Source organism: Dryobates pubescens, chromosome 16, assembly GCF_014839835.1.
Source record: "Dryobates pubescens isolate bDryPub1 chromosome 16, bDryPub1.pri, whole genome shotgun sequence".
NCBI lineage: Eukaryota > Metazoa > Chordata > Aves > Piciformes > Picidae > Dryobates > Dryobates pubescens.
This window is the reverse complement of record NC_071627.1, coordinates 13853755-13867766: the sequence shown is the minus strand read 5'-3', so window position 1 is coordinate 13867766 and position 14012 is coordinate 13853755. Positions and strand designations below refer to the sequence as shown.

Genomic DNA, 14012 nt, shown 5'->3' with positions numbered 1-14012 from the left:
CCCTGGCACAGCTTGAGACTGTGTCCTATTGTTCTGGTGCTGGTTGCCTGGGAGAGGAGACCAACCCCTTCCTGCCTACAATCAATAAAAGTATCAGCCCACATTGCTACACTGAGGGCCATTTTCAGATGGGAAATGTTGATGACAAAACCCCATAAAAAGCAGAGAAAATTGAGAGAGAGGATTGCTCTGCCCCCATTTAAAAACTATTAAATGTATACTCTTTACTCAGCAAAGCTGCTATTTGCTGTCAGAGATGTTTTTACCTCAGTCAAAAGATCTGCTACTTTATGCTGCTTAGAAAGAAGAGTATGAACTAAGCTAGCTGTGTGAGTGCTCTGAATTTCTCTAAACAAAGATTCAGCAGGCAATAAAAGACCTAGTTGAGTTCAGCTGGATTTGTGTTCCTGTAAGGCTGCAAACTGACTAAAAACCCACAGGATTTTTGCCCCTTCTTCCTTGTTTATGACACAAGCACAATTTCCCTCCAGGATGACACCACTCGTGGACATGATACAGACTCAGAGAAACACAGCTCAGAGAACACAACCAGAACTGGACTTTGGGATGCACACAGAGGGAGATGATTCATTTTCCCCTCATATTCCAAATGTGTTTAAATGCTTAGCTTCTCAAGTTCAGCATTCCAACCATCTTCATTCTCTCCTGGTTCACAGCCTTTAGAATATCTGCATTGGCCCCTCACTTTCTATCTTTCTGCAACTGGAATCCACTCACACAGTGAGTACATAAAGCACTTACTGTTTGCTGGAGTAGGAACTGGCATTTACCCAAGTGCCAGGGGATTTGGGGGCACCTCTAAACCAAGCACTCTTAGAACACATTGGGAAACAAAGCAACTGGAATGTTTAGACTGCAAACCAACTCAAATGGACACTTATGGTCAGGATTTCAAAGCACTCCTATGGGAGGAAAGGGACTTGATATACTCTGCTGCCACTTTTTCAGTCACAACCACTGATGCTCCAAGCAGTCATAGTAAGAACAAAGAGCACCTTTCTCTTTCAGCTCTTGAGGTTTCTCCCACGTTGACTCCAAAGTCCTGTTGTTATAATAGTAAGTCTTCCCATCTGCTGTCTTGTACTCTGTCCACTCAGAGACTGCACTGGCTCCAGCCAGCGTAGCAGGTGAGGCAGCAATGGCAACCTGGGGGTGGATCATGGGCACGATGGGAGGAGCCATGCCTGGCAGGACACCTGTGGGGAGAAGGGGGGGAAAGGGGAAAAGACAAAAACAAAAAAGGAAAAGGGAAAGAAACCAGTAAGTGACAAGGAAGTACCTAAGAGCAAAACCCTAGCACTTCACTGACTTCATTTACAAATAATCAGCCTATGAAGACTGTGGGCAGATTCAATTGCATCCCTCTCCTCAGCTTCCTCTCCTGTACAACCAGCAATGCCCCACTCAGGCAGCTTTTTACTTTTACATTAAGGTGCAAGTCTGCACCATGCTTGTGAGGTTTTAGGTGTTAGCTGTAAGACTTCAAAATTGAGTGTTCTGTTTACTGAAAAAGTCTTTATTAGATCTTTATAGAAAGTGATTTTAAAATTATCTACTCCTCTGCTTGTCATTCAGGAGAGATTCCTACTGCTCTTGAAAAAAAAACACAGCAGTGGCTTGAATTTGAGCTATTGTAATATGGAGCAGAACTCTTGAGAAATCTCAAATCCTGACTTGGAAAATTAATTCAGGGCCTTGGATAAAATCTGATGAGAAGGAAATAATTTCCAATAGTCTGGTGGTTTTGTTCAGTGCTACAGACTGATTGGGGGGAACAAAAAAAAAAGCTAAGCAAGTTTTCTTCACACCCTTAAGCAAAATGGCAAGTAGATATCCAAAGGAATACCACACTACCCTGTTATTTCTGTGCTCATCCCCACCAAATGGATATACTGAGCTGAGCTGGATGTCAAGCTCTAGAAACCCAAACTGGATAGGACTAGAACTACAAGATTATAATTTTGAGGCCTTAGCATTTCTCTGAAAAGGTCTGTCCTTGGAAATCCCAGAAAAGCACACATTGCCAGCAAGTGCTCTCAGCAAGTGACTTGGCTTAAACCCCCAGTTTGAAGAATGAAACTCATACTGAGACGCACAAACACGCACACCAACATGCGAGCACAGTCATGTCACTGCACATGTGGAGGTAGGAAAACAAAAACCCACACACAAGGAACTCAGAACTCAGGAGAATGGGCATGAGGAGTTTCACACTTGTTACAGAACTGAGTGATTAAAGTGTTCTGGAGTTTTGGTATGAAATAAGCTAACACTACCAGTTATGTGGGCAAGTGATTTCCTGGCCAAATGGGATATTTGCATTTATACTGGTTTGAAAAAGAAAAGTATATAAATATTCATTCAGTTGGGGAAGCAAATAAATGAAGAAAAGATAAACAACAACATTCACTACCATGCCAACTTACAGACAAAACGAACTAAGATGGGTTGGAAAATTACCGGTCTTGGTGGTAGCGACTGTCTTTACATACGGGCAGCTGACTATTTGCATCATTGCTACACCTGCAAAAGGGACAAGCAAGCATGTTGGAAAGCTGCCAGCAGAGGTCAGCTACCACGGGGTTGGGGGGGGCTGGCTGCTACAAGCTTCCTGCTACCATTTGGGGTGCCACTTTCTGCTGGCCTCCCGGCCAGAAATGCCCATCAGTTTTGCTCCGATGTTTTATGCCAGATCAAACAAAACTAATGGTAAGCTGCTGCAACCATTTCTGCCTACATTAAACCAGCTCTTGAGCACCTCATTGGGATGCCATTAAGTTAAAAAAAAAAAAGGTGTTTCATTGAAGACTCAGGGGTTTAAGTTCAGCCAAGGAGGGAACTCAGATCTCCTTGCAGGCCAGTGCCACGGGAAAATGCCCCACTGGGGCTGTGGTTCTCCTCCGACAGCCTCTGCTGGGACAGAGCCATCGGAGAGCAGCCACACAGCAAACCCAAAGGTCTCTGCTGCTTGCAGGCTGCTGCTGCATGTGAAAGGCAGTGGCAAGAGCAGAAGGACAGACTGAATTACTCAGACTAGCAAGGCGTGGAGGGGCAAAAGCCAAGTTCAACTTGGAGTGAAAGCTGAGGTTACAGGGTCATAGGGGAAAGCTGGAGTTGGAGTAAGGTGGGGAAGAGAAACAGAAGCAATGAAGCTGCACAGAGAGGGGCGCTCAGCTGCACCGGGTCAGTGGCAGCAAACATTTTCTTGTTTTATTTTTTTTTTTTCCTGAAAAGTGCTCTAAAAGCAGCATAACCAGCCCTCAAAAAGGTAGCATCATGCACTGCTCTGCTCTCCAGCTCACTAAGAAATGACACAGAAAGGCCACAAAGAGGAAAGCATCTCATCCGCCTCTATTAGACACAGAATTCAGTGGGAAATCAGACAGGGGGAAGGGAAATGCATTTGAAAAAGGAAGGAAAGAAAACTGTAGAAGTTCTCTCTATGTTCATCCAGTCTGGACACTCAGAAACTGAAATGCTTCAGAAACTTCCCCTTAAATGGTTTCAATTCCATCATCCAAGGTTGGAAATCCTCCAGCACAAAGTGAAATTAAACCCCTGTGTTTAGAACCAAAGCAATTTCTGTGTTTCTTCATTAGAGATCTGGTATGGAAATCACACAAAAATCCTGCCAACTGAGGGGAAAATATTTTTGAGAAGGCAGAATGATAAAGGTCTTCAATTAGAATTCCAATGAAAGAATTCCAAACTAGATTAAAAAAAAAGTACAAATTGAGACACAAAAAAACATTGACTCAGACATCACTGAATGAAGAGTTTGTCTAAATTTGGGGGGGGGGGGGGGGAAGCCTTCATGTGATGTACTTGAAAAGGAATCTGAACATTCCTTTTGTTGAGGAAGTTACAGCAGGGCTTAAAAGTGGGTCAGTGCAAATAATGCCATCTGTGGGCTCCCTGAGATTAGAGAGACTGCAGCACAGAGCACTTCGCAAACACCCAGGCTGTTTCCTCTGCCAAGTGCATTCCCAGCCACACAACTAGCTTTTAACATGTGAGTTGAGAGAGAGCAGCCTTACTTTTTAGATCTGAGATTATCAGATATCACCAATCAACCCCTCCACTGCTCTGGCTTGCTAAGTACAATGCAGAGATTAATCTGGCAGTCAGTTGGCAGCAGCATTGTGCAGCTCTGGCTCTCTAATTGGCTGATGCTGTATCCAGTGCCAAACCCCCAAATACATTAACCTCCATAAGCCTTTTTGACCTCACATTATGCTGCCATTAAGTAATTTTGACTTCTCTGTTGTTTCTTTTTAAAAATTTTTTAAAGTTTCCTTTTCTTTCACAGTGTTTAGAAACCACCACAACCAATTCAAGCCAGAATTAGCTGAAGGAATTAGACTGATTTTATTCTGTAGTTAAGCAAAATGACCAATTAGACTCATTAGTGGAAGCACACACTGCACTGCTGGGTATCCTTCCCCTGTCTTATGGGCTCATCTCACTGTGAGGTGAAGCCAAAAAGTCTGGCTACCAGGGACCTTCTGAAAAAAAAACCACTTTCAAGGATGAGTTTACAAAGAAGTTTAAGAGGGTTTTACTCTATCTTTCCTACTCTACTGCACTACTCACAAAACTGACAGAGCTTACCAAAAAACCCAACCCAAGCACACCTCCCAGTGTGTCTCTCCTGATCTGACCACTTCACCTGACTTCTCCCAGGCAAGTACCAGATGATATCCCTCACAGATACAGAAGGCTCTCTCACTCTGCATTTCCTTCCTCGCAGCATAAGAACTGCAGCTCAGAATGTTCAGCTGCCCACCTTTGAGGCTGAACCCTTGTTATTGTTCTTCCAAAGCTCACAAATACACAGGCATCAGAATTCTCCCTGTCCTTTATCTTTGCTCAGCCCTGAACCTCAAGTTCAGAATGGACTTTCTTGCCTGTCTTAAAAGAAGCCCTACACTGCGAAAACAACAGCGTACTACACTGGGATTTCCTTTTCAAGCTAATTACTGACTGAAGGAGCTTTGCCCAGGTATTTCAGAAGCCTGTTCTAAAAGGAGAAGCAGCTACAAGCTGGTCCTCTCTCCCAGTTATCAGAACTAGCATCCATTTTCACTCCTTTGGTGCTTATAACCTTCACCAGGAGTGTTCTGATGGATCACTTTTCATCCAGCCAATTTAATGGAAGGTCAAGGCCTCCCTTCCTGTGTCCCTGATTGATGCACTGAAAGGACAGCAGGAATAGGGGTGGATCTCACTCAGCTTGTACAGAGTCAAAAACAGGAGAATGCTGCCCTGAGCTGCTGCTTTGTGATTCTTAACAAGAAACTACAAGAAACTAACTCATATCCAACGTAACTGCAGACTCAAACCTTCCTCTGCAACTGAAAATCATCAGCTCTTGGTGGCTATTTAGTGAAAAAGTGTTAACTACTTCTGTGCTGGAACAGAAACTCAGCTGTATCCATGCACACTGGAATATGGTATTTAACCAAGTAGTAGCTTTAGTGACCTCTCAGGAGGGGCTTTCCTGCAGTCACAAAATTTTGCCAGCCTAAAAATCACTTAAGCATCTAAATGTTTGATGAAGACTTCAGAGGACAGCATTTATTCTTGAACCTGTGGGCTGCCACCCAAGATTTCTTCCTGATGGTCTTTGCATCTAAAACCTGTGAGCAACGTTGTGGCATCCTGAACACCTCCACCACAGTTCCCAGCTCAAACTTAACACTTGGTGTGCACATTCAGCATCCCTTGAGAGCTGCAAGCCCAGGGAACTGCAGACACCTCACATCACTCAGGGGCAGCGTGTCTGAAAGGCTGCTCATAAATACATTATTTTCATTTCCTTCAGCTATAATCCATGCCTTCATAAATATTTCTTCACAACACTTAAGGTCAAAATCAAGCAGGTAGAAGTGGTAAAATACAGAGCTGCAGTATTCCCAGTCACAGATGGGCCATGCCCAGAAGCTCTCCTTTAATATTAACTAGGATGACAAGGTAGATATGTGTCATGAGTCTGAGAAGTGTTTGGTGCAATTCTTGTGTTTTCCAATCATCTAACAGAAAGAGGTTTTTACAGGTTTAAATGCAGCTGTTTTCTGAGGACTAGAAGTCCCCAAATGCCATGTTCTAACGCAAAAGTCTGTCTGCCAACCCTGAATTCTTTCAGAGCTACTCTAGTGGAGAGGATTCAGGCACGTTCCGTACACAGTGGACACATGAGTGCAAACAAATTGACAACATGGACATGTAGCAGACAAGACAGTTACAGTTTGCCAATTTACCTGGAAGTGGAATAGGCATGCCAGGAAGGGGGACACGAAATGGAGGTACCATTACTGGTGGAAAAGCAGGAATTGCTGCAGTTGGCTGCGGCACTGCATGAGGAACTGCAGGAGGCAATGTCTGTGGGACTGGCTGGGGTACAGTCTGCACAGGTGTAGCAGAAGGAGCAGAGGTTGAAACACTGACTGATGGTGTGGCAACTGAAACACCCGAACTCGGGGTCTGGTCTTGTGTGGTAGGTGCTGATAAAAAAAAACAAAGAACACCTTGTATCTTCGACACTGCAAAAGAGGCACTGCAAACATACTGGCTCTCTGTTTCCCACAGACCTTACAGCAGCAGATATGCTCAGATATCATCAGCAGGAAGACACTCTTGGACTGAAAAAAAACAACACACCTTTGCCTTCTCTGTAACATTAAATATCCATAAAGTCAAGTTCAAGTTTTGCTTTGTCCCATTCTTTATGCCTACCAAGTCTCTGGAGCAGCAGCAAGGGTGTATTCAAAGGCAAAACACAACCTGAAATGGAACTGTGCTCTGCATCCCTGCTCAGGGAAACTGACAGGGAAGGCTGCAGAGTTTCAAATGGGAGAAGGCTGTGAAATTAACACAGGCTCTGCTTTTTGGAAGCAATGGCAGCAGCGTGTGCATGACACCAGTCTGTCTAAAATTATGCTCAGTAAGCTGCGATCCAAGAATGGAAAAATGCCAATTAAAAAAAAGTGTAAATAAGCAAGGAAAAGGGAAGTACTTTTGCTCAGAAGCTGCAGGAACTTTCTTGGTCTTCAGTGCCTCCCAGTGGGAAAATGCACTGCTGGCATTCAATTCCATAATCCTTGCAGCATGACTGAAATCAGCCCTCGGCTGAGGATACCGTGCGCTGCGCATCACAGCGCTGGCAAACAGGACCAGGGCCAGGACCAGTTCAACTCACCCACCAGCCTTGCCAATTTACACACTGAGACTTGGTGGAGATCTAGGATGAGGAGCTGTTGTAAAAAATGAGCTAATCAAAACAAAGCAAGCACACCAACTTCTGACCGTGCTCTATACAGGCACACTCTGCATTTTCTTCACTGTTAACCAGCAGCATTCCCAAGACTGTATCACTATTAGCAGATTTAAATAAAGACTTTTGATCTGTTGCTAAGTGGTTCAGAAAGAGTGAAAGTTCTTAGCACTGCCTAAAATTGAGGGAAACAGAGCAGACAGTCAGTATGTGATTTAAGTCCTAAGTCATACCAGAACCAGACAAGAATGAAGCTCAGCCACAAGTCCCATTTTGTTTTTTACAGGCCAAGGCTGACTCATTAAATTATTTTAAGTCATAGAATTTTATCAGCTAGGCACAGACACCAACAGTAGCAGTTCTTGAAAGCAAAGGTAAAGTTTAGCAGGTAAAACAGGTAGAAGTAGGACAGATTCTCAGCATTGTTAGGAAATTGTGCTTCGGAGAAGGTGCAGAAAGCATTACAAAAGTAGGACCAGCTCTCAAAAGCCTAGCATTGGGTCAGAAGCTAACACTCACCTCCTGTCTGGATCTTAGTACTCAGCAAAACAGTTACAGTAGACCAGATTTCAACAACACAGTGCTAAGCTACCTTTCAAATTAAAGAGGAGCCCTACAATGCTTTGAGCAACACAAATTATTTGCTGCTCTAATCCTCCCTTCAGGGTTAACCGAAAGCATAAGTTGAGTTACCAAAACCTGACTCCTTCACACACAGATCTCTGAAGTCAAGGTTAGATGCTGAGTGAAGCCTGACTTGTTTCCTCTGCTGAAAGAAAAAGATAAAGGAGTTCCAGAAGATGCAGCTATACCCTCCAGTGACAACAGTTCAGCAGCTGCTCATCCTCTGCACACTCCTTGGCCTGACTCAAGCGCCCACATGTTTGCCAGCACAGCTCCAGTGACTAGGACTGTCCAACAACAGGCTCCTGATCAGCACAGATGCTGTGCTGACCCAGCCCTGCACTCAGGGACACTGCTCAGGCTGCTCCATGACCAGCTCACCTTGCTTTGTGACACACCACCTGATCTTACTCCTTGTCTGCTGCTGACACACTAGTGAGTCTACAGCATGGAATATGCATCTCTCTGCACCAGAGGCACTTTGCTAGCACACCCATAAATCCCAGTATAGGACAAATCTCACACTGCTGATATGAGCTGCAGAAATTGTGGATAAATATGCACCATGTGCACGCTGCAGGAATTCAGGCCCCTTTTCTCTTCTGATTCTCTCAGCTGGAAAGCCCTTAAAAGCAAAGGCTCAGCCCATGTCAACAGCAGCAAACTTCACACTATTATTAAAAGGTCACAATGAACAATGAGGGCTCTAGGGACCTTTTTTCCTCATTCATGCAGCTCTAGCAAATGGGAACTTAGAGGCTCAATCAGAAGAATAACACCAGTGAAAGCAGAAGCAGCTCTTCTCTGCAACCACCCAACTCTGCCAGCCCAAGAGCAGCACTCAAAGATCCTGCCTCTTAAAGCCACTGAGGCCATGTTGAAAACAAAGAGGCAATGGCTACAGCTGTAATTCCTACCTCAGGTTAACTTTTCTAGTGAAATGCTTTTAAAAACAAATTAGCTTTATCTACAGTCAAAAGGAAATGGATGCATAACAGCTTTGAGATGATGTGGTAACAGCAGAGGGAAAATATACAAAGACCTAAAAGAGAAGGGCTGCATGCTGATCTAGCATCACTGTCCTGGAGTAACTTTCAGACTTGGGGGTGGAAATAAACCAAACAGGTTCACATGCAAGGTTCTTCTGGATTAAATGTGTACTTGCAACTCATACTCCTCCTGGATCCCAAGATTTTGCTGCAGTGACTCCCCACAGCAGCGTCCCCACCACCTCCTCCCCACCACCGCAAAGCTGGAGAAGGCCTGGGTTACTCACTGGAGATGGTCTGTGACACTGAAGTGGCTGTGGTGGTGGTGGAGGTTGTGGAGGACTGAGTGCTGGAGGAGGTGGATGGAGATGCTGCAGAAGCGGGGCTGCTGGTGGTCGGCGTGGAGGCACCAACAGCCTGGGCCTGGGCCTGCGCCGCCAGCATGGGCGTCAGCTCCGACTGCTGGATCACCTTGACCCCATCGGGCTTCGTCCAGGCCGACTCGCGCGTGCGCGCGTTGTAGAAGTACACCTGCGGGCCAAGAGCTCACCGTCACGCCAGGGCTCTGCTCCAGGAGCAGGCAGCGCCTCCTGCCCTACCGCCGGCTACCAGGAGCACCGGCTGCGCGTGCCGGCGGCAAACGCCCCTCGCCCGGCTGCCTCCTTACCTTGCCATCCGGGGTCTTGTTTTCTACCCAGATCTCTTCAGCTGGAGGCATTGCTGGCGTGCCAGGAGCAGTGACGGGTGGCATTCCTGGAGGGAACATCATACCAGGAGGTGGTGGCATGCTACCCATGGGAGGAGGCATAAATGGTGGTCTCTAAAGGCATATAACAACAACAGTGAGGATAATGGAGCTGTCCAGCAGAGCCTTCCTTCATTAGCACACCAACAAAGCACAGCCACAGCAACCTTAACTCTGTCAGGCCTGAGAGCTGCTTTAGCCATCTCATGAGACCCCAGCTTGGAACTGTGTGTCCAGCTCTGGAGCCCCCAACACAAGAGTGACACGGAACTGCTGGAGTGGGTCCAGGAGGCACAAAGATGATTAAAAGGCTAGAAAACCTTCCCTATGGGGTCAGGCCGAGAGAGTTGGGGTTGTTCAGCCTACAGAAGAGAAGGCTCCAGGGAGACCTAAGAGCAGCCTTTCGGCATTCAGAGGGAGATTACAGAAGACCTGGGGAAGGACTTTGCACAAAGGCCTCTAGTGACAGGACGAGGGGTGATGGGCTCAAACTGGAAGAAGATGGACTTAGATCACACATTAGGAAGAAATTCTTTCCCATGAGGGTGGTGAGGCACTGGAACAGGTTGACAGGATAGACTGTGAAGGTTCCAAGCCTAGAAGTATTCAAAGCCAGGTTGATTAACCTGGTCCAGTGGAAGGTGTCTCTGCCAATGGCAGAGAGAGGTGGAAATAGATGATCTTTAAGGTCCCCTCCAACCCAAACCAGTGATGCAATGCTACCAGCTCAAAGAACGTGCTTCCTGATGAGGCACCAGCCGTGGCAGAGCAGCTTCTGTGAGCACTTCACTTCTGACATGCTAACAGAAATGCAAAGCATAAGAAAACATGTGGCATGAAAAGAAGTGGAGTGCAAGAAAAACTCTCCTGAAATGGAGAAAAATATCCCAGTGCAAGAAAGAAAAAGTATGGAAGAACTATTCTTAATGACCAGCACTCAGCCATGCCCAGCTGTGAACCAAACATCCCTGGGCAGTCGCACAACAGCCCTCCCAGTGAAGAAACAGAACAAACATTTAACTTATGAGCAAGCACCCAACTCATCAGCACAGCAGAGCAGCGGATTTCATTACAATCCATTACACTCCTCCATTTCCCATTAACTAAACACCAGTTAGAATTTAATTGGAAAAAAAAAAAACAAAGAAGAAAACCTATCAAGCTCCATTTTCATTTCTGCCTCATCCCAAGAAAGCCAGAAGTGCCCCTGCACAGCACTGCTCCCTAAACATCTGCTTTCTGAGGATAAGGACAGCAAGTTCTGCTCATCTGGAGTACTCTGGAATGCCCTGGGAACAAGCAGCACAGCAAACATCCTTATGAAAGGACAGTCAAGTTCTGAACTCACTCTGCACACACCTACAGCTGCCCTCATTACCTCCATCACTTCAGTCCTCACGCAACTCCCGATTCAGAAGGGTGGTTCTTCACAAAGGCAACTCTGAGACAGCTCACAGGCAGGGATGTCTGAGCTGCTGCTCTGCTCGCTAGCAGAACAGGAGTGGAATCAAGCCCTGGAGGTGTGCAGGGAGCCCTGTGCCACAGGAGCTGGTGGCTCTGTGTGACATGAGCCCCAGGCTCTACCCTGTGCCAAGTGCTGGGGTGCAGCCCTCAGGGCAGTGATCAGTGTGTGCTACGTCCTTGCCTCCTATCTGCATTCGGCTTCTTTTAGAAGTTTCCCTGAGATCAAAATCTCTGCTGTAAGAGTGGTAATTCAAACTGCTCTTTAAATCCCTGGGTTTTGTTAAATCCTGCTACAAATGAAGCCCAGAGCACATGGACAGAATTCAAAACACACACACAAGAGTAAGGTAACTACAGCCTTTCTTTCCTTCCTTTCTTCTGCACAGCTCCTCCACCGGCCACCAGATTGTCTCTTCACTGCTCTCCAGTCTGAGAAGAATCCAGCAGAGCTCATTTCTGTCTGCTGCTGCTTTCCCCCCAGAAAGGGATTAGTCCCTTACAGGGCAGCCCTGGGAGCCAGGAGGGGGTGAGGGCTATCCAGCCAGGGCACCCAGAATACCCTTCCAGCTCCTCTCCTAGCACACCTTCTTCTCGCTCCCTTGCACAAGGCCTTTCAGCATCCTGTCTTCCCTTACACCAGGAGCAGGGTGAGAAGCTGAAGCCCAAACACTTGGTGCAAAGCAGAGCACAGGGCTGATGTGGTGTGAAACACTTATACACTTGATGGGTGGACTCCACGTGTGACTATGAGTTGTAGAAGACACCCTGACTGCACAGCAAGAACAGCTCTGATGGAACAGCTGAGAGCTGCAGCATGTTCAGAACACAAACCAGAGCTACATGGTGAACTGGTATGAGTTGAGAGTAATGGTGGGGGGAAAAAGCTTCCCCAAGACAGTATGTTCTCTTCTCATCTTGCCCACATCCCTATTTTTCAAAGTAAATTTCCCAGCACTGAAGTCACTATTCTAGCACAAACAGTGGATCTGAACCACAAACAAGCCATGGTCTCTTCACAGGTGTATGGGGCCTGTCAGACTGTTTGAGACTCTGAAAAGCAGGTGAAAGAACTTAAATATTCATCTCCATGAAATACAGACAGAAATCTACCTGGTCTGAGCACAGCAGGCTCACCCAACCCCTGCAGGTACTAGGAGTGCTGTCAGGTTAAACCAAAACCCAACCACCAGAACAAAGCACACAAGGCAGAGCATTCTGCCTCTGCCAAGTCATCTCATGTCAGCACAAGAGCCACCTCAACTGCTCCAGCCAAACATGGAGCCTACTCTGAGGTTTTTCTCCACATACTAGATTTTCCTGTCTGTTTTGACAATTTCTGATGCACTCTCCTGAACAGAGCACTGCAGTGAAACACACCTCACCACTGATCAGATCCCTACATCTTGGAATAACTCCTGCCCTCCTCATCCACCCCTTAATGAGCAGCAATAAATAACACCACACAGCAGCAAGGGCAGGTGTGGCTCTGCTGGCACCCACACGATTCAGCTGCACCTCCTCCCTCCCTGCATCACCAATGGGATACAGGCAGAATTAGGGTAGCCCCAGAAGGCTGGTGTGTACTTCAGGTGCTGGCTACGAGGGCACACAAGCCATACCTCATGTTCTGTATGGCCACAGGGCACCAGCACCAAGTCAGGTTCTAGTAGAGCCTTTGCTGGTGAGCATAAACCAGCTGCATAATTGGTTCATTTAGATCTGCCTCAGGCAGCTGAACAAGCTGTGTTTACATACTACAGCTATGTGCTAGCTTTACAACACCATGCACCAGCCCTGTGGTTTCATCATGTCCTGCTATTCCCTCATCCATTTTAATGTCTCTCCTTTTAGTGTTTCCACACATGAAAACAAACAGGGGTGGGGGGAAAAGAATAAAGCAAGCCCAAAATTCCAACTCAACAAACCCAGAGATTTCCCCCCTTCTTTACCTGTAAATGTGGAGGTCCCATCGGGGGAGGAATGCCTCCTGGAGGTGGCATGGGAGGCATGTTGGGGTCAAAGGGAGGCCGTCCAAACGGGGGGCGAGGCGGCGGAGGGGGCCCTCGCATCATGCCGAAGGGTGGAGGTGGCCGCATGAGCGGCGGGGGGCCCCGCATCACCGCGTTGGGTGGGGGAGCTGGGCCACGAAACCTCAGTGCTTGCTGCTGAGCCATCCTGTGGAGAAGCCCAAAGGGAAGCAGTTTATTTCTGCTTGCTGCTGAGGAGTAAGATAATCAGTTCTTACAGCAAACATGGAAAAACCCTAATAGAAACGGAAAGGGCATGGAAAAAAAAAAGCCAGGCTTGACTCAACCAAGTTAGGCGTGCTTAGCTAGTGAAGAAACCACTTCAGCAATTTCTTCCACTTCACAATTCAAGTTTATTAGTTCTCAACTGTTAATTTTCACTCATGGTATGTATAACCTAGAGACGGGATAGGGGTTGGCAGGCACTGCAGCGCCCTATCCAGATCTGCCAACGCTCCTTCAACACAACCTGCAGCTGCCTCCTGTCTGCATATACATCCTGGAACTCTCAAGCCACGGCCCGGCTGTCAGTCGTGCCAAGGGTTTAGTTATTCTGTAGCACGGGTTTCTGTACGGGCTGCCTACATCCTCTGCATCTGTGACCTCCAACAGGATGCGAGCCCTGACCGTCACGCTGAACCCTCTGTGCCACCCAACCCTCCACACAGGGAGCCTTGTAAGTGTAGATATAGAAAAAACGTTCACCTTTGGAACCAACAAACGCTCTTCTGCTGCTCTCAGGAAAACAATATTGCCCACCATTTAGTGCCAGTGCAATACCAATGTTGGCATGATGACTCAAAATTGAAAAAAACAAAGGTTATGAGAAGGTGAACAGCGACAGCCCCGTAGCTCAGCGCTGGGCCGCT

General features: G+C 46.8%; 1 protein-coding gene across 6 annotated transcripts in view; it reads right to left on the bottom strand.

Moving 5' to 3' along the window:
- Nucleotides 1–14012, bottom strand: part of TCERG1 (transcription elongation regulator 1) — a 34280-nt gene that overhangs the window by 19665 nt on the left and 603 nt on the right. For 3 of the 6 annotated variants that reach the window (XM_054168667.1, XM_054168668.1, XM_054168669.1), the window contains exons 2-7: nt 13066–13291; nt 9575–9727; nt 9195–9438; nt 6282–6524; nt 2482–2544; nt 1017–1217 (exon numbers count right to left, since the gene is read on the bottom strand). In XM_054168667.1, the coding sequence (XP_054024642.1) occupies nt 1017–1217; nt 2482–2544; nt 6282–6524; nt 9195–9438; nt 9575–9727; nt 13066–13291 (1130 nt within the window). Of the gene's footprint in view, nt 1–1016; nt 1218–2481; nt 2545–6281; nt 6525–9194; nt 9439–9574; nt 9728–13065; nt 13292–13848; nt 13941–14012 lie in introns of all 6 variants that reach the window. The other 3 variants (XM_054168671.1, XM_054168670.1, XM_054168672.1) reach the window with 3 other exon arrangements.